This window comes from Triturus cristatus, chromosome 2_1, assembly GCF_964204655.1.
Source record: "Triturus cristatus chromosome 2_1, aTriCri1.1, whole genome shotgun sequence".
Lineage (NCBI taxonomy): Eukaryota > Metazoa > Chordata > Amphibia > Caudata > Salamandridae > Triturus > Triturus cristatus.
In genome coordinates this window covers 92,086,113-92,107,643 of record NC_140581.1, presented here as the reverse complement: position 1 = coordinate 92,107,643, position 21,531 = coordinate 92,086,113, and the positions used below count along the sequence as shown (strand labels likewise).

The 21,531-nt window shown below is 44.8% G+C and overlaps 1 protein-coding gene across 2 annotated transcripts in view; it reads right to left on the bottom strand.

Moving 5' to 3' along the window:
- Positions 1-18,939, bottom strand: part of PIGO (phosphatidylinositol glycan anchor biosynthesis class O) — a 114,461-nt gene extending 95,522 nt beyond the window's left edge. For both annotated transcript variants that reach the window (XR_014969485.1, XM_085628137.1), the window contains exons 1-3: positions 18,835-18,939; positions 9,848-10,341; positions 5,362-5,505 (exon numbers count right to left, since the gene is read on the bottom strand). Coding sequence is in view for 1 of the 2 variants with exons in the window: in XM_085628137.1 (XP_085484263.1) it covers positions 5,362-5,505; positions 9,848-10,340 (637 nt within the window). In the remaining variant the exon portion in view is untranslated. The remainder of the gene's footprint in view (positions 1-5,361; positions 5,506-9,847; positions 10,342-18,834) is intronic.
- Positions 18,940-21,531: the final 2,592 nt, after the last annotated feature.

Sequence of the window (21,531 nt, the reverse complement as noted above, 5' to 3'; positions counted from 1 at the left end):
CATCCCATCTCTTCCCCAACCTCCACCGGCATCCCCAGTCTCTTGCCAATATCCAGCAGCATCCCGCTTCTTCCCAACCTCCAGCGGCATCCCGTCTCTTCCCAACCTCCAGCGGCATCCCGTCTCTTCCCAACCTCCAGCGGCATCCAGTCTCTTCCCAACCTCCAGCGGCATCCCGTCTCTTCCCAACCTCCAGCGGCATCCCGTCTCTTCCCAACCTCCAGCGGCATCCCGTCTCTTCCCAACCTCCAGCGGCATCCCGTCTCTTCCCAACCTCCAGCGGCATCCCGTCTCTTCCCAACCTCCAGCGGCATCCCGTCTCTTCCCAACCTCCAGCGGCATCCCGTCTCTTCCCAACCTCCAGCGGCATCCAGTCTCTTCCCAACCTCCAGCGGCATCCAGTCTCTTCCCAACCTCCAGCGGCATCCCGTCTCTTCCCAACCTCCAGCGGCATCCCGTCTCTTCCCAACCTCCAGCGGCATCCCGTCTCTTCCCAACCTCCAGCGGCATCCCGTCTCTTCCCAACCTCCAGCTACAACCCGTCTCTTCCCAACCTCCAGCTGCATACCGTCTCTTCCCAATCTCCAGCAGCAACCCCAATCTCTTCTCAACCTCCAGCAGCAGCCCAGTCTGTTTCCAACCCCCAGCGGCATCCTCAGACTGTTCTGAAAGGCCCATAACATCCCTTTTTGTTCATAAACCACCACAGTCCTCTTTCGTGTTCCTACGTTGCCACAGCAACTCTGCCCACCCCCAACCACACAGTATCTATATTGGTGCCCCACTCTACACAGCATTCTTGCCAATGACTACAACATTCATGTGCACAGATAATTTCTTACCTTTTCTGATCATCCAATTGCCTGTGATTTGCATATTAAAGGGTTTGCCTGTTGACATGTCACTGGCTACAGTCCCCTCTCAGTCGTTCCTCCGGAGGTCACAGAGAGCATTCTTGAATGATCAGTGACATGGTTATGTTAGGTTATCAGTGGTTTTATAAAATGCTAACCACCAGTGAGGGTATCTAGGCACTCTGCAGTCAGTGAGTTAGGCCAGCCCTGGAAGCCTTATTGAACAGTGAGATCTTTAGCTTCTTGCAGAAGTCGAGAGGTGGCTCTGATGTGTTGTGGGAGGTGGTTCTAGGCTTTAGGAGCAGGTATGAGAGAGGTGTGTGTGTGTGTATATATGCCATTAGGCGGTTATTTCAGCGAGGGGAGAGAGGAGGCAGCGTGTGGCTGCCTGATGAGGATACAGACAGGGGCGTGAGCTGGACCAACATATCCAGTAGAACTGTGGCAGTATACAGTCCAGCGCCAACAATTTTGGGGCATCACTGGATGTTTGGAATCCCCCATCACTGTATGAGGTACCACGTCGGACTGCAAGTACCATCATGCAGTTCACCTGGAGTCCAAAGCGTAACGATATCCACCTGTACTAAGTAGGAGAGGCCGAGAGACTGCTTTTGAAGGTGAATCTATCAGCCTGTGAGACCAGCACTGATGACGGCCATTCCGGCTAGAAACGCGTCTGCCCAAGTGTTTCACGGACTGCAATGCTTGTGCTGGGAATATGCTCATTAAATCCCTTTGTCTGTATCAAGGTGAACACTGGTAGTGGATTTATAGCCAGTTATGCCGATACCGGCTTCGGACACACCCTCTCGGTCAGGAGCACTGCGCTTTTCAGCAAAATTGTGGTGGAGAACGAGGAGTACAACGCAGCGCCCCCCGAGCGAAAGTCATTGCCATTAGGCGGTTATTTGTATGTATAGAAATATCTTTTTAGCAGACTTAGACAGTAATGAAAGGTTGTTAGTCACAACATTCACCAGAAAATCAAGAAATGAATTCACAACAAATCGAATATGCAAGCCCACTAGGGCGTATTAGTTTTAATCGTTTTTGCAATTTTTATGTTGGGAAATGCAAGAGTGAGTAATATATGAAAGCTCACTGGAGCTAAATTGATGATTTATTAAGATGAGCGCGTAAATTGAAAAGCCCATTTTTGCAAAATGTGATAACATAGCACCAGTGCAAAATGCGCTTCATTTGATATGTTCCAGTTTTATTTGTAAAACAGTGGAAATAATTGGTTTGCATAATTATTCCTCACTAATTATGAAAAAACGATGTGTAATATGCGAGAGTTGCGTTATGAATTTGACTGGATATTTGGTATACAATGCCTGTGAAATTGAAAAACTACAAGTCTGTTTTCACATCTATCACGTTTGTAGTTTACCATGTGATTTGGTTTCAAGCACGTAAAGCACTTTAAAATGGCTGCGCGTTCAAAATTTCGCTATCAGTGAACAAGGCTGCTTTGCAGTTGAAACGCGTTTGATAACGGCAGTGTAAAATAAATTTCAGAACCGCACACGGCGTCGTCTTTATTGGATTGATGTTTAGGACCTACTCTCGAGAGGTCCCCCGCGACGATGCAGCTCTCGGTAAGGAGTGGCAAAGAAATACTCGGGAGAAGAAAGAGGATATATCTATCTATCTATCTATCTATCTATCTATCTATCTAATCTCTCTCTCTCTCTCTACGGCTGTTCTTGTAGGCAGGACCTGGGCTGTAGAGTGCTTTGTAGATGTGGGTAAAGGCATTGAGCAGCTTTCACATTTACATTGAAGAAGATTTAAACTCATTTCCAAAATGCATGTTGGGAGCTTGGGTGTCACTTGCACATTAGCCCAGCCTGCAAATCAGGGGCAGAACAAATGGTTACGGATCCAGAAGTAACTGTTCATCCACTCTCACAGACTTATGAGCTGCCTTTCCATTACAAACGGAAATCCTACAGGAGCATGATATTGAAGCAGAACTGTCAGTATGCAAGTAGTCTGCACATCTTCCTACTGGGACAGGTGCAATTTCATTTACTTCTGACACCTTGCAAGCTGGTTGTACTGGCCTTAGCACTCGACATTTGTGAGCCAAAATGTTTTACATATACATTACATCATTGGAAAGGGCCTACTATAATGTTTTGTATGTTGTTATTCTGCAAAACCTAATGGCCCTAAAACCTGCTAGCAATCAGCACAAACAGTAGTTGGAGCAGCCCCATCACTAATTTTTGGAAGCCCTCCACTGGGCAGTGAAGGCTACCCGGATTGCAAGCAGATATAAAATAGTTTACATAGGGCCCCACTCAGGTACAGTAAAAGATCAGTGCTATAACACTGGCTGCGGCACTCTTCAAACTGCTCCACCAACCAGAAACCAGGCCCACGAGTAAATATGGAGGTCACTTACATGCTGTTCCACTACATGGAATGCATGATGTCAATACTTGAAATCCTTTCAGAAAACAGATCCAACCTAAAAACTATTGAAACGCTCCAAATTAGATCTGTACTTAAATGTCAGTTTCTGTGTGTTCAAACTGCAGTCTCACTTTTCGCACTGTTCAGTTCATTTTATTCCATTTTATGTTAATAATCATAAAAGTGTACATCACATATAACAGTAAATATAAAAATGTACAACTCCATATATAGCAGCAACAACTCAAGATAAAATCTTAGATGAAACACATTGAATAAAAAGTAATCAAAACATTAGTTATAAAAGCAGTTCAAATCAATAGGGCTACGTACCCCCACAGTATCCCAACAGCAGCTAGTGCCCAACATTACAGGCTCAATAGGTGGTCGATAAGACACCAGAGATAAAACAGAAAAGAAAGAAACATACTTTTGGTGTCATAGCAGCTTTAAATAGGAGGCATGCCGGTCTAATTTGCCTAAAATGTGCCAGAATCAACAGAGGCCTGATATACTTGTGACAATAATAAGAAAGCAATGAGCACACAAGTACAATATGTATGGAGTCGCAGATCGAGGTATTATCGCAACTACAAACACGCAAATTAGGCAGTTCATACCAGGCCCCCTTCTGCAACAGAAGCAGCTGGAAAATATCAAGCCTTAAAAATGTTAAAAGACCCTGTTGGACATATTCAGGAGAAGATAGGGCTCTATTCCACTGACAGACTTAACCAAGGCGTACTTACGCACGATCTGCTTTATCAATGCAGAGTTCTCCTGTTCAATGGCTACCCTTTGGAAGAAGGTCTGTTGTACCTATGCCCTGGGTTTAACCCCTTGTGTGCCCATGACGAGCTGGACTCGTCATGGGCCGCGGTTGCGCTGTGCCCATGACGAGTCCAGCTCGTCATGAACCCCACCCGCTAATGCAACGCCCGGCACAGGGCGGGGAAAGGGCGTGGCACACAAGGGGTTAATATAGGCCAGCACTTCCTAGTTCCCTGAACAATTTTATTAAATATTGTAACCATGTGATGTGAGCCACATTATGTAAGAGCAAATCGTCCTGATGTATGATCTTATTAAAACACAAATCCTCTTTGTACCAGACTGAACACCACAATAGGAGGGGGTGAGGGGGGGACAAAGAAGAGCTGCAATATATGGCATACCCAAATCTTCATGTGCAATTTCAGAGCAGATTCCCTGACCAATGACCAGTATATTTCTCAGGAATTTGTTCTCCATCACCTGGATAAAGTCCATAACAGCATTCCCCAAACTTCACTGCCAAAGGTAGCCATCAGGACACATTTGGCCTTGTAGACATCGGGAAAGTTTTTCCATCCTGGATAATACCGAACACTTAGCTGAGGCGTTACGGCATCTAGCGTCCTTGTGCATCTCACAAAAGAATGTGATCTTTTACATTTGTAAATAGGTCCATGCTACACATAAAATCCACAAACGAGTCTACCAAGCGTTGCAGGCTCCTTGCCATGTGGACAATTAAAACCGCATCATCGGCATATAGTAAAACTGGTACAGCTCTTCCCCCTGCTTTAGGGACGTCGGCTCCAATATCAATAACTGCCTACTTTAGGCAACTGATATACACGATGAATAAAAGGGGGGCAAGAACACAGCCCTGATGGGCACCTTTATTTATTGAAATTATTTTAAAGGGGTGGGTGCATTCCCTGCCTTGACGAAATCGGACCACCCCGGTAAGGTCTCTATGTAAACCGCTCAAAGTTTATGCGTGTTGGATCCATCTCCAGGGACTCCAGCTCAGCCCAAAGCCTAACTCTATTGACACAGTCGAAGGCTGAGCTGAAGGCCACATGAACCAACCCTCCCGCCCCCTGCCCCCAAACCCTTGTATACTTGTGGGTCAAAAGGCACAGATTTAGAATTTGTTCAACTGGACCATGGCGTGGGCTAAAACCATATTGCAGGTCAGAGAGGTTCCCTGTCTCACTTTAAGCACAGGCCCAAAGCTGTCCAAAGACATGCAAGCTTTGCAAACCCTTACACCAAGTTGCTATATTGCATCTTAATACTAACTAAAACTCACCCGTTGGATAGAGATGCTGCAGGATGCCGTCGTCAACTGTATGCAGGTCCTTCACGTTGAAGGAAGGGAAGAAATAGGACTTGTAGAACTTCTTTGGAAAGAGACCATCCCATGTGTCATCGCCCATGAACACTACCTTCTTTCCTGTAAAGGAATCACTGCAATTAATCTAAAAGGATTTAAGAATTTTAACAAAAAAACACTGCAATGTGCTGCCAAGTAATTCAGTGACCGGCAAACATTTTGCCCACCTTATCGCTGGAGAACACAAATACATCTAGAAGTCAAATATTTACAATCTGAAGGTGGTAGGGCCATGCAAAAGAACAGAGTTCATGTAAACCAAAACCATTGACATGATGGCTAAGAACTATCTGCCCAATGAAAATAAAGTAATACAAAACTGTTCATGCAGCCAGCTCGGGTGTTAAAGATCTATACACATTTTACAGACTGATGGGGTTTAAAAGTGTGGGAGCAGGGACAAATCAGGATACATGTAGCTAATGACAGAAGAATAACGTCAAGCATCTAAAAATAATGTGTGAAAGCAAGGCTGTTATACAGGATAAAACTCTGAACCAAACTGATTCACGATGACAAAGTGACTACCTGCCTCAGATAAGTCAGGCAAAGAACATTTGTTCGAAGAGTCCCACAAAACATACTCATTTAAAATTAAGGTGCTGCGTTTCTCCTCCCCCCACCTGCCCTGAACTGTTCCTTGCTTCTGTAACTTTCCACCAACTTCCACTTGTGGACACTGGCAACTCGCTGTGCATGAGGGGGCCATCTTTAGGCATCTATTTTTAAATGAGCGGCCCCAACCAGAAGTTCTACAGCACCTTGCTGAAACAACAGATGGACATTTATTCCAGAAAGCATAACAGTGGATCAATTGAAGGCAGGTGTGAGGAGGGATCAGCAGGCAGAAGCACAGCCTTTTTGAGGAGTCTTAAAACATGAATCGGCAGCTATAAATTAGCATCAATCGTAGGAGCTGCAGCACTGCGCACGATTACTCGAACAGAGCCATTAAATCCCAGCTTTGGATGGAGTCGAGCACCGATAGGTTTCTGAAAACTCTAAATACATTCAATAAATCCTGATCATGATGCCTTGTCTTTCCAACTTAAAACTGTAGTTGTTTGAGCAAATAAACTAAAGAAGAATCCAGTGCAAGCCCTAAACACGGGGCCAGAAAACAAACCCGAAACATATCATCTGAAGAAAAAGAAGCGAGAATGGATCAACCCGATTATACCTCAAACACACACACACACACACACACATTCTTCCGCAGTAGACCACAACTGTTTCTTGTTCTAGTCACATAGAACAGCGATATCATTATCCTATAAAATCCAGGTTAAACAAAAATACAGAGGTAAAGCAATATGCAGTATTAAATTGTGCAGCGGCCCACGTCACTGTATGAAATTAGATGTTTGCCAATATTCTTAAGCATGCACTAGGAAAAATGGCAGATGCCAATTGAGGGGAATTTCTCTGTCCTAATAATTCCAGGAGTAAATCTTGTGCCTAGCCAGTATTATTAACACAGCACAGAAAAGTGCCTCACTTCTAATAGGGTTTTCCGTCCAGGCTGCAGTGTTAGCATAGCAGACATCTACTGATCCTATACATTAGGAATTTCTAGTCTGCTCAAACTTGGCCCATTCTTAATGAGGTGAGAAAAGCTTTGGTGAAATGCTCTCTAAGGGTTAATAAGATCAATAGAGGTGAACATTCATTTATTTTTCCTGGTCTTAACTTGCTTATCTATTCTTTTTTAAATGTTGGCCTGGATTCCTCCACTGGACAACGAGTTGGAATCCCACCTTCTAAAGCAGCTCTTTAAACAGAGTGAGCAGCTGTTAAAGACTAGAGACTAGAAAGGCTGGAGGGTGGAGCTGGGAGAGGGGTAGGTGGTCACCGAGACAGAGGTCCTACAGGGTTGCTCAAAAGACATATTAACTAACCTCAAGGAAAGTGTCAGAAAACAAAGAGTGGGTGTTTCATTACTGCTTCTCTTTTGTGAAGCACCTGCCAAATTCGGTGAAGCCCCCTCATCAATATCCTGTATTGAGAATTTCACAATGATGTATGTTGGTCAAGACGGGAATTATCTGTAGTATTTATTGCTGGGTAAAGATATGCGTTGGCATTTCTGAACAAAAAGGGCGGCAAGACAATAAGCTTGAGGGCATAAGCGAGCATAGGAAAGGCAAAATATCCATAAAAACAACAATCTTACTTGTAAGATGAGGCTTTCTAGTAGGAGAGAAAAGGTAAGTTCACCTGAAAGCTAGGCTTCAGCCGGGGATTTCACATCGCATGTGCATACATCTGGAGGAGGCATCCATTGATTCCTACAGGTGTGGACAAATGTTCACAAAACTGCTCTAGGTTGCCCTTAAGAGGCAACAACTAGTCTTATAAAGGTGGATTGCTTCTCATCAACTACAGTTTAGAGTAGTTTATTTTGGAGCATGCGTATCCTGTGGGACTCCCTACAAGACATCCATGATGGCACTAGTATCCATCCAGGTTGTTTGGCTACAGCAGTATTCTGCACACGTACCAGCCTAAAACATCAGCGCGGGCACACACTTGCAGAGTCTGCTCAAATGTGCATTCTGGTTGCCTACAGGCTGGAGTTGACCAGGTCTATGTGACAAGAGCAAATAACCACAAAAAGAACTACCGGCCAATGTAACTGGAAAATAGCAATAACGTTTAGTTGATTAGGTGGGAAACGCTTCCTGTTTAAGGACGAAGGCACTCACCCACCCGATCGGTGGCATGCTTCATCATCGAGCCCCTCCTCTTAAGGAGTAGATGCAATCTACTACCCTTCAATATCAAGGGGAGCTTGGGCGAATGGAATATAAATAGTGACTTATGCTACGAGTCTGGTCTGAACGGGTGTGCAGAGGGGAATGAACTGGAAAGGAAGAAAACTACCTATGTTGAAAAATGCAGTTTAATTAATCCCCTAGGGATAGAGTAAAAAATAAGTGGGGGGTAATTCTACTCACAAAATGAGGTTGACCTGTTTCTCTAAAGGTATATAAAGATCTGAAATTGTATATAACTTTATAGATGCGGGTAGCATTCTAATTTTCTTGCATTTCATTCTTTTTTTCAAAAGCGGAGAGGGCTGCTTGAGTCCTGATGAATGCCACGGACACCACCTTCGAGGGTTGATACAGGCAGAACCATGTTGACCCCATTTTGTGAGCAGAATTATCCCTCACTTATTTTTTACACTATCCCTAGGGGATTCATTAAACTGCACCCACCTCAGTTTTTCTAACTATAGGCGTGCAATAGAGAATAATAGACTCAACATCAGACAGTTTAAAGGCAATAGAGCCGTAGATATGGAGCCCCCTTATACTCTAATTTTCCAGTTATTGTCCTACTGCTAAGAATCCTCAGGAGCGCTCATCATCTTTGACACAATACATAAAGCAGTTGGTTTAAGAGCGAAGTCTGCTTGTCTACAGGCAGACTACTGAGATAACAGCAGCCACTCTGCAGTCTCACTGGGTGGTAGTAATGTTTTCTTCACTACTGACGAGCCCTTGCTTAACAAGAAATAAGAGGGCATTTGCTTTTGACCAAGACTCCTGGGAGTCATGACGCAAAAAAAGGCACTGGAGTCCAAAGGCTGAGTCAATCTATCCTAATTCAATTAGGGCACCTTTTTCTGTTGTTCTGTGTGCACAGCTTGACAACTCCAAGGTCTGCATAGGGTACTCAGAAAGTCAGCTCTTTCTGCTGGTCAGGTGTCTGAAACAGGTCCAAGTGCTAGACTCATTGATGATCAGCCAGCTGCTTCCATCATGATGCCAGGTGTATGCAGTGCTTGTGCCACTCCAATGCCTCAAGCCAGATTAGATTCAGTCTCTATTTTCCCACTACTCATGTCAAATGTGAAACCACCGGATTTAAAGCCAGCATCTGAGTTCCAGGTGTGTTCTATTGTATTGTAATGTATAGTGCTTTCCTACACTTTGTAAGGCCCTAAAAGAATTTGAACAATTGGAAACATTCAGAAGCTAGGGGAAAGCTCTCAAAAACCTAAATCTGAAAATATTTCGCTTAAGCAAATTACCTCATTGTTGCTGGTCAGAAAAAGGTTCTACCTGGGCAGCCTCAGCTACATAGCTTCTCGCAGGATTTGAAACTTTACAAACTATTTCTCAAATATCCAATTCTACCAAATCTTTTGTTTGAATCCAAGTCTAATCTAAGAATACATGTAACATTTAGCTTGGCCGTATCCTGTGTCCAAATGCAGGTTCTGCCGTTGTATCTTTGTCTCTTGGTTTATTAATATATTCTACATATCTCAAGATGGATAGAGGGCTAGAGGTGAAACAATGAGGCTAAAGAGAAAAGCACGTTGCAGATGGAAAGACACAGCTATAGATGTGAAGATTAGGGCACCACACCGAAAGAAGTAGAAGTCTCTCACCATTTTGTACAAACTGATCGATCAGGTTGTCTTCTTGAATTGCATACGATGCAAAGTTATTTCCCACATCTATGAAGGTGGGCAGTGAGCCAGTGGTCATTCCTTTAATTCTCTGCATGGTCGTTGTGGGCGGATCTGCCCTGAATTGGTATAACTGGGCATGACGAGGTTGAGAAGTAGTGAGCTGGTGTATGATGTTCAGCTTATTCTCAAATGGCTTAGGATTGTCATTCAATGGGTCAAACTTCGCAAACTCAAACTTTAAGGCATCAATGATGACGATCACAGCCTTCTGGAAGCGGCGCTGCATCCAGCAGTTGCTTGGAGAGTTCTGTGGGTCGTGTTGGGTGGCAGCAACAAGAGCATCTGAGCACTTGCTTTGGTTGCTCAGCTCAATTCTCATTAACAGAAAGCCACTCATGAACAGCCAGATGCCAGAATAAAACCAGAAGCAGGCCCAGGCCAAGAATATCAATATAGGTGCGCGCCTCATTCTGAAAAACATGGAAACAAAGCAGTTAAGTTTTCACATGATACAGTGACTTTTTAACATTCATCATTACTGCTCCCCTGTAAGGGATTAAAATAAAAAATGCTCCACTGGAAATTGAATAATAGGAAAACTGCCATTCTGTGGTGTCACAACGTCCGATCAATAATCCGTCACTACGTTTCTGCTGAGGAAACTCCCAGTGTGACAACCTTGTGCCCCAGCAATTTCTCAAACAGTCTTACTGGGTCCTGCCTTCAACATTTAGGTCGGGAGGAGAGCTCTAGTATGAAACGCGTTTGTCAAAGGCTTAGGCAGGTGTTACTACACCTTGATCAGGCTGACCTTGGGCCACAGGGACTTTTTCCTCCTAAGGTCCCCATGTCCTGTGAACAGGTGGCATTTGTGAAAGAGAAAAGGGACATGGGTGATATTTATAAAATACATAAAGAAAAAACGTAGTACCTCTGCACATGATAAAAGAAGGGTAATAACCAAAAGAAATGGGGGAACTGGGTAAGGATGGGACGTCTCAGTAGAATGTGGACTTATTCACTTGCTGGACCTATTCATTCTTAATTCATGTATTTTAGGTAGGCAATTCTGTAGGACATGTCTCTTACCTGCCCCGGTATTTTTTTCAGGCAGGTTATTTACACCTACCCATAACCCCTTGCACCCACTTCAGCACTTTTGCTTATGTTCTCTGAAAATGTCAGTCTCTTGTCCTAGCAAGTAACATATTCAGAGACCGAGTCTGACAACGGATGTTGGACATGTCCACTGAATACTTCAGCTCCACAAACTACACATGCTTGCCAGCTTCACCCCATCTTTCTGTCACTGACTGTCTTTTTTATTCTGCACCGTTTATGTCCTCCAGCTTTTCCTTTCAAACAACTGCAGGTCCTTTTTTTATTAATAAACAATTTACACAAATATGACCTTTGTAGCACTGCCTCCACTTTATCTTATACTGCAAACTCTAGCTCACCAAGTATTCCCTCATTGTTTATTTGAAGAAAAAAAAACACCCACAACACCTTACCGCCTATGGTTTGATCTGAAATATTTAGCTGCTCGTCTCTCACTTGGTTACTAACATGCCAAGTTTCTATAACCTCTTCTAAAAATAACTTTTTAATCCTTTGACCAATGGCGTTTGGAGAAGGTTTGATTTTTGAAGAGGAAGTGAAGGCTGTAAGAGCGTAGGGACAGAGTGAGCTCGTTTTCACAAGACAAGCCCAACAGTAATACAGAGTAGCTCTTCATCGCCCCAATAAAATAACATGGCTGTGAACTTCAGACAGATATCAAAAAGCATCTACCTAGTCAGGTTCCGTGGGAAGAATGTGGAGAGTTATTACGAGCCATGGACATACACAGTAGTTGCTTAAAGACGCTGGCTGGCATCTGACAAGGCTATACAATGATGTCCTTCTATGGCTGGTTGTGAAAAAAAGTTAAGTCTAACAAAGCTAATCTGGCTCAAAACAGACACAGAAAAATGTCTCAAGCTATCTATCAAACTCATGTACAAGGTACGCGATATTAATTTTATGTTAGGGAAAACATATCAACAAGATAGTGAGAAGTAACATTTGATATGGGCTATTCCATATTTGATGTTTATTACACCCTAGGATCATCTGTTTATCAATCCTGAGCAATATAAGAGTGAAACTTTAGCACTGTGTTACACTCTATATGGGACTACTGAAGACATTGGTCGATACAGATTGCATGAAGTACAAAATCTGGAACCAAAATTTTCCAACACATCACCTTCAGTGGCTTCCTGTAGGGAGAAAGTTATTGGACACACTACTCCCATGCAGGCACTCACTGACAAGGCCTTTATGTCTGAAACCATCCCACAAAGTTCACAGCAGGGCGAGCTTTGAAGTGGACTAAACATTTGCCACATTTTCCAATTGATTAATCTTAGTACAATGCCACACTGGGTTTAAGACAAAAATAAAGACTATATGGTACTGCCGAACAATTACATGTCAGTGGCATTGCAACTGTTCTGAAAGCATCGGGCACCCTTGGGTTGTTGCACAGTAGAAAATGTTTTTACACAACAGCAAAGGCCTGTGAACCTTTTCAACATTGCAGGAGGCAATGACAAGTGCCCTCCCTTTTACTGGGCATTTCTTGATTAAGAGACCTAAAACTGCATTACAAAGGAGGTAAATATTTGGTTGGTTGCAGTCAAATGTTCCTTAGTCCCTACATTGAGTTACAGGGCAATTTGAGAGTTGGATAGCAAACAATTAACCATGCCGGTAACAAAGCTGTAATGGCCGAACCCACTTCGATAAGAACTTTATTACGAGCATCCTGCATAAATTATTAGTGCATCATAAAAGCATTGTAGCCTTCATAATCCTTCTCACAGTAAATGAACCTTAAACCTACACCTCTAGGAAAGCCCTTAAGACCTGTTTATTCCCAAAACAATGCTGATCTGATTAAAATAACCCCTTTCCCTTCATTTCTGTCCGCCCTAGCTTCTCAGCATGACAGTAGCGACTCTCAGTGCCAGGACTGGTCACAGTACGCTTTATAAATACACCTTACATACATATATACATATGCCAACAATTTTATATCTAAATATGTGGGCTTGCTCGGCTGATTGTGCACATTAATTTCCTTTGCAATAGTTCATTCCCGAATGACTGAACTGCACAGAATGAAGTCATATCAATTCTGTAAACCTATCAGTATGTTTTCAGCAATTACTTCAAAAGGCACCGAAGGCCGTGTTGAACATCACTTAATATTCACATCCCTGGGTACTGCACATTCAGTCAGCTAAACAAGAAAGCATGTATACAGTCACCAAAATCATTAAAGCTCAATTTGTTTTCTTTGAATTCGAACATGTGGCCTTCACATTTACCCTGGACGACCTCAAGAAAGAGCTACTTGAATATTATTGTCCTGCAGTTTGGCGGCACACAGGTACATGGCAAGTGAGAACACCTACAGCTGGTGGGTAGAAAGAAAGATCTGGGCGGGGGGAGAACACCAGCCGATTTAATTGAAGGTGTCAGGGGGGAGAGAATACCTGGGAAGGGAAGGGGGAACACCTGGGGGTGCAGAATACTATATCTTACAGAGGATACAGAATACAGAGCTACTGAATGAAGATCTTGCAGTGGGGGAGAACATACGTCGAGGAACACCTGCCATAAAGCGAAACATGACAGAACGAGATAGCTTAGACTTGGGGCACCTAGCAGCTCAGAGAGACAACGAATGGAAAAAACGATAAGTCTGGCAGGGAGCGATTCACTGGCGGAGACTGAGAGTTCCTAACAGAAAGGGAGAGAGCTAATCGGAAACCCCTAGCAGGGGAGAGAGAGCACCTCGATGTGAAGAGAGGGATAGATATGACGAGGGAGAGATCACTTGGCATGGAAAGACAGAATCAAGCCTGAGGCCTCTGCCCTGGAGAGAAGACTAGTGACAGGCACACCTAGGTACTTAGTATGAAGAGATAACACCTGGAAAGCACTGGGGAACCAGAGTGAGACAGAAATAGACTCGTGGAGATTGGAAACAATATCGATATAAAAAAAATAAGGTGAAAGGGGAAAACATCCCTGACTAGTGGCCCGCTTTTTGGCCATTGCTATAGATGCAATCAATTCCTGGCAACCCTCTACCCCCTTAGGCCACTCATTCTCACATTCACCCCACAAACTCTCAAGGCTTAAGCAATAATTCTTCCAGTAAGAAAATGTATGAGAAGGGAGGTAAACAATATGGCCTACAGGGTCTGTACCTTAACTCACGGTCCATCCCCAAACACGCGGTTGAAATCTGGAATTTGTTAGACACTTGTAAACCAAACATCTGTTTCTTCACTGAAACATGGCTGCATAAGCTTGCCGCCTCATCCGTGGCTATTGCTTTTCCAGGAGAGTACAGAGTCTCTAGACTTGACAGAGTGGGGAAGAAGGGAGGTGGTTTAGCCAGTGCAACCCGCTTACCTTTATGCATCAAGCTTTTGGACACAATCTCCTCCCCTAGCCTAGAGATGATGGCATTCAAATTGGAGATCGCACATGGCCCGAACTGGATGGAAGGTGTGGTCTATCGTGCTCGGGTGAAAATAAAAACGTTTTTGGCACATCACTATGGAAATCCCTTGCTCCCCTCACCTTGCATGCAGATAATTTTCTACTAGTAGGAGATTTTAATCATTTAGACATCCTTTCAGACCCTGATTCCACCTGTCTGATAGCAGATATGGAATCTCTTGGTCTCTCTCCTAAAGTACTTAGTCCCACCCACATAGCAGGACACATGTTGGATACCATATTTTCTAATATACAGGACATAGTAGTGGAACCTCCCATTGCCTTGACTTGGACAGACCATTTTGCACTAAAATTATCGTTAAAAATCCCTAATGCTATTACCAAACATCAGTACATCCTGGGATCTCAGAGACCATGGAGGAAGGTGACCCTTGCCTCATTCACCTCTGCTTTTAAACCGCCAGTCTTTCAGGACTGTGCGGACAGTGACGCGGCACTGGGAACGCTAGAGGACTCTTTGGCAAAAGCTCTAGATACTATTGCCCCATGTAAAGTAGGCAAGACCTGAGAAAAGTTAGCCCTGCACCATGGTATACCGACAGTCTAAAGAAGGAAAAAGCTGCCTGTAGGAAATGGTAAAGGAAATTGAGGAAATCAAAACAGGAGGAAGATAAAATAGCCTATAAAACGGCTCTTAGAGCATACTTAAAGTGCAAAACTGCAAGAAGATACCACCTAGGGGTTAGAATCAGTGAACCTAAAAATTCCTCCAAAGAGCTGTTCAAGATTCTTAAAGATTTCACCAACCCGAGGGTTAATAATCCTACTATCCCTTTGACTCAAAAGTTCTGTGATGATCTTGCAAATCACTTCAAGTTAAAGATCAATAAACTCTATACGTCTTTTAGCATAGAGGAGGAACTTAGCACAGCATCACATAACCATGAAGCTCCAGATCTTATCTCTCCCCCATTGGAAGTTTTTTATGCTATCACTCTGGAGCAAGTCCAGCCCTTACTAGTACAAATAAAATCAGGCTCCCCTCTTGACCAGCCCCCCCTTTCATCATCTCAGCTCTTGCCCGGCCCTTGTGGCTTCTATCACTGAAGTCTGTAACTTATCACTAACCACAGCCACTTTCCCTCAGAAATGGAAGAAGGCTCGAATAAGACCCATACTAAAAAAAAAAAACTGGCCGATCCACAGGACTTGCAGAACTATAGACCCATATCACTTCTTCCTTTTTTTCCTAAAATTATGAAAGCATCAGTTAATACGCAGTTAACTGAATTTCTTGAATTGAATAACTTACTTGACCCTTCCCAGTCAGGCTTCCGTCATATGGTACTGAATCCGCCTTAACAGAAGTAACGGATATGATTAAGCTCGCCTTAGATAAGGGGACACCAACCATTGATCCTCCTCGACCTGTCAGCAGTGTTTGACACCATCTCTCATCGAATCCTAGTACAAAGGTTACGAGAGATAGGTGTCAGCGGAATGATGCTAAAATGGTTTGAAAGCTTCCTCGCGGACAGAACACAGCTAGTCCAACTAGACTCGTTTACATCTCAAACCACGGCTGTAGACAAAGGGGTCCCCCAGGGATCCATTTTAAACCCCACTTTATTCAACATCTATGTGACCTCCCTGGCCACCATTATTAGATCTTGTGGCTTTGATACCATCTGGTATGAGGACGACACACAATTGATAAGTACCAGTGACACAGATTCCGCTTCCTCCAGAGAAAAATTTAAAGGCTGCATGTAAAAAATGGCGACGTGGATGACTGCAATTTTTTTTTTTACAGCTTAACACAAACAAAACTAAGACTTTGCTACTCAGAAAGGCGGGGGAGTTCTGGTCTACTGATTGGTGGCCTTCTGAGCTGGGTGATCCCCATACTCTAAAAAAAAAAATGGGTGAAAAACCTTAGTGTCCTGTTGGATGACAAACTCTCTATGGAGAACAAGTGAAAAGCATCTCGGGCACATGCTTCGGCCTGATGTGAATGCTCAGGAAGGTATTCCCATGGATCCCTCTCTCAGCAAGAAAATCTCTTATTCAGGCATTACTAGTGAGTAGGCTAGACTATGGAAATTCCCTACTGGTAGGGATAAGGGAAGATCTACTCTCAAGGCTGCAGGTAGTGCAGAACACAGCCGCTCGCTTAGCCCTTAATCGGCCCTATTGAACACCTTCCGAACCCCTCCTGCGACTGCTCCACTGGCTTCCCATTAGATAACAAGCAGTGTTTAAGCTTCTGTGTCTGGTCTTTAAAACACTACTGGGGAATGGTCCTGGCTACTTAAAAAATAAGCTAAATCCGTATATTCCTTCCCGTCAATTGAGATCTAGTGGCTGCTGTGTCCTATGAGGATAAATAAAACCAGAATGGGCAGCTGCTCGTTCTCGTATCTGGCGCCCTGCCATTGGAACAAACTGCCAGACCATATTCGCACCTGCACTAACCTCATGCAATTTAAAAAAACTTGTTAAAACCTGGCTGTTCAATCACTAACTAGTTGTCTCCGCTTCTGCTCTGCCTGTTATTGTAGCGTCGAGAAATCCCCTTGGGAATGATTTGTTTTGCGCCTAACAAATAATAATAAGGGGGAGAGAGGACACCTACTGTGTGAAGAGGAGAGCCATCCTTCGAGAGGTAGTCTGTAGAGAACAGCTGGAGTAGAAAGACAGGACTAAACAAGGGACACTTGTATATAAAAGAGGACATCTGGCCGCAGCTGCTGAGCACACTTGACAGAGCGGAAAAAAAGTGAGACCTGTGACCATTAGCAGAGAACACACAGTGTGTAAAATAGAGATATAGCTGGCCAGGGAAAGAGAACGTTTGGCAGAGACAATATGGAAAGACGAAACAAAACTTGTGGCAACTGCCAGGGAGAGATGACACATGAGGGGTTGTGGTACTAAGGCTGACAGAAACAGAGAGAGAATGATTAGAAGAAAGAGAATAACTGTCAGGGTAAGAGAGTAGACCTGTGGCACCTGTCAGGGAGAAAGATCAACTGGAAGAGAGAGAGAGAATATCAGGCATGGGGAGACAAACAGGCAGACCTGGGCACTTATCTGGGAAAGAGAATGAACACAAAGCTGGACATTTGTCAGGATGAGACAGAAGACCTGGCATGGGGAGAAATGGATAGATGAGGGACATATGTAAGGGAAAGAGAATACAAGGCATTGGGAGGTGGGTAGACAGACCTAGGGCACTTGACAGGGCGACTGAACACCGGAAGGGAGAGAATAGACTGAAGAGAGAAGGAACACCGGGCACTGAGATAGAGATAGACAGTTCTTGAGCATGTGTCAGGGAGTGAGAACACCTGGAAGAGAGAGAGAGAGAAAAAATAACCGGGAAGGGAACGTCAGCCATGAGGAATAGGGAGACCATGAACAATTGTCAGAGAGAGAGAACACAGGGGGGAGATTTTGATCTCTATGAGATACCTGTACGAGAGAGTGAACGCCTAGACTAAAGAGAGAGAGAGAGAGCGCGCATGGCATTGGGCGATATACAGACTAACCATGAGCACTTGACAGGGCGAGAGAACACCTGGAGGCGTGAGCGCCCGGAAAAGAGATGGATCGCCAGGCATGCAGAGATTGCAAGACCTTGAACATTTGTCAGAGAGAGAGAACATAGGCGCGGGGAGAGGGTGGATAGATATGGGACACCTGTATGGAAGCATCAAATAGAATAAAGAGAGAAAGCACGGGAAGATAAATAGCCTTTGGGTTCTTGTCAGGGAGAGTGGACACTAAAGAGTGAGGCAGGAGTATGTTGACAGAAAGACCTTAGGCAAGCCTTAGGGAAACAGAACACCTGGAAGAGAGACGCCTGGGGCACTGACCAGGGAGAAGGGCACCCCGGCACGGGGCGGGAGGTGCATAGATATGGGATACACGTCAAAGGGAGAGAACATCTAGATGAGAAAGAGAACGCTTGGCATGGGTATGACTAACCCCCGGCAATAGTCGGGAACAGAGAGCCCCTGACACTTAGACAGTCCTCGTGGGCACACCTCAGGCAGAGAGTACGCCTGACAATTACACCGACAGACCTCAGGTGTACACATGAAAGAGAGCTGCCTGGCAGTAAGACAGACCTCAGGTGCACACCTCAGGCAGAGGGGATGCCTGACAATTAGACAGATAGGGCTGCCTGACAGTTAGACAGACCTGCCTGACAGTTAGACAGACCACGGGTCAGGTGCACATACAGAGGGAGGACGCCTGGCAGGTGTTGTTGAGAGCGCCTGGCAGTTAAGACTGTCTTCATGGGCACATAACAGGTAGAGAGGACACCTGACATACCTTCAGGGCACATGTCAGGGGGAGAGGACACCTAGCGGGACGGACAGAAGGACCTGGGCACCTGTAAAGAAGAGAGAACACCTGTTACCGCCACGTACCTGTCTCTGCATGGAAGGTCAGGCTCCCTGGCTGGCGGAAGTACATGCAGAGATGGCAGGGGTCAGACTCTACAGATCCCGGAAGCTGAGCACGGTGAACGCACGCGCGCCACAGCTGCGCATGCGCGAGAGAGGCGGTAGGGAGTTTCATTTTCTCCTCTTCACTAACTGAACCGTGCTGCCCGCCCGTACATTGAAACACAGCAGCGGGCGAGATATACGTTATATACGCATACGGGGAAGGATTTCTCAATTTCGAAGTGCCTAAGGACGGACATTAAGCGCCCACTCCACATCATCATGTTTAAAGCAGGGGCTGCGGGCGTCTGCTGCTCCCTTCCAAACCTTGGATCGCCGCCAAGCCGTTTATCACCAAGTGCCACGCAGAACGAGCTCACTGGGAGAGAGGATGTGGTCCGTCGGCTAGACTGCCCACTTTGGTGCTGGAAACAAGGGTTCGAGCCTCGGGGTCGCGTCCACATCCTGTGATTCTGGGCACATCACTTAATCTACTTAATCTCCCCGTGCCTGAATGTGCAATGTAAATACGGTGCTCGTGTAAAGCGCTCCAATACCTTCGGGTCGAGTTCGCGCTATATAAATATGCAAAAAAAAAGACCGTGCGAGTAGGAATGCTGTGATCGTGCGCAGATTAGCAACATTCCTGCTGGGCTAGCAGCAATTCCCACGCATGTGAACAAAACGACCGCCACCAGGGGCCCCCTCCCCTCTGAAGGCGACAGTCTGCTCTGCCCACACCCATGCAAACCACCACCACCACCTCCGACCTCCTCATCATCTCTTACCGCACACACCCCTCGTACTGCCCCTGTGGCGGGTCTGTCAAGTGCCACCATAGGCCCCGCTGTTATTTACCAGGATTATAGTAATTTCTGTAACCGGCTGTAGTATGGATGAAAGGACGCTTCAAGCCAGGTAGTTTTCCACATAGATTTATTGAGATGGTAAGTTAGATACAGAGAGATAAAGTCACAGTCGAAGTAGGAGCCCCACCAGGGGCAGCTTTCCTGCTGCTCAGCCCTTCATCCAATTGATGAAGGGCTGAGCAGCCATTCATCATGCAGTCATTCTGGCTGAGCAGCAGCAGGATACCACATATCTTCCCCCCCTTTAAAACGCAAAGGAAGGACGTTTGAAAAGGCATCAAAAAGAGGCAAGAAAATAAGAGAATGAAATATAGTGAATGGTACACTGAAAGAAGGCGTGAAAATGAAATATGGAAAGAGCAAGCAGAGGAAGTAAAGTGGATAGGAAGTGAGAGAAAGGAAAAGTACAAGCGAGTATTACACCATCTTCCTTTCCACAAACACAAAAATACAAACCCGTACAACAATAAAAAGGAAACCAAGGACTAAGATCATGTATGCTGGCCAGGCAAACAGGAAAGTATAGGGTGTTAGAAAGAAGATAAAAGAGAAGGAGTAAGTAAAGAGGTGTGGAATATGCAGAAATAGGAAAGTAGCAGAAATGGAAAAACACCAGAGAATTTACCCAAGATAAGATGGGTGGAAGGTATAGAATACAAGAAATGCAGAATTACCCCAAAGGAGATGGGTAGAAGGTGTGGGAGTGACCCACACAGTAAAACGTAATTGTAACATGCAGAAAAAATAGAACTACCTCAAAGAGAGGTTGGGGTGGAATGTTTGGAGAAACACCACATGGCATGTACACGTAGAAAATGCAGTACTTCCCCCCCCCCCCCAGCGCTAGCAGGGGTAGAACGTGTGGGATAAACACGGCACAAAATGTGTGGAGAAAGACCACACAGCATAAAATGTGTGGAGAAAGCACACACGGCATAATATGCAAGGCAAAGAAGCACAAGAGCACATGGCGTATGCAGAAATACAAATCATTCAAAGAAAGGTTCCCTAAAAGGAAACAAAACATGTAGCATGTAAATATAAACTGCTCACGATATCAGAAAATTAAATAAAAATGAATAATCCATGTAGCGCAGCAGGTTGAAGCCTTGTAGCGCAGCAGGTTGAAGCTTTGTAGCGCAGCAGGTTGAATCCTTGTAATGCAGTAGGGTAAGATAAGTACACATAGTGAAGTGGTGACAATACTCTTTGCCCTTGGCGAACTCTCACACAAGTAGAGGGCAGTTCCAATGAAGTACTTGTAGAACTGATTAAATTGTGTGATTTGGTACAAAAGTACTTGCAGTGAAGCACAATGAAGCGTAACAGATTTATTTGAACTAAATAGAATGTTCAAGTGCGGTGGTGCTGGATAGCCACTAGATGGCACTGTTGTATTATTACTAAGCAGAGTATGCTGTAAACCCATCAGTTGTGGCTTATCGTAATTTCTGTAACCAGCTGTAGGATGGATGAAAGGACGCTCCAAGCCAGGTAGTTTACCACATAGATTTATTGAGGTGGTAAGTTAGATACAGAGAGGTAAAGTCAGAGTCTAAGTAGGAGCCCCACCAGGAGCATCTTCCCTGCTGCTCACCCCTTCATCCAACTGATTCACGCATGCACACATTCCAAACACTAACATTCCATCAGGCAGTCATTCTGGCTGAGCAGCAGGATACCACACCGGCCTCAGAACGATGAAAGGCGGAGGATATTAAACAATCCGCTCAGGACCACTGAAGTCGATCCACACCGAAGCCCGAACCCCATTCCCAGTGTCCCAAAGTTGACACCCCTTCCCACAAGG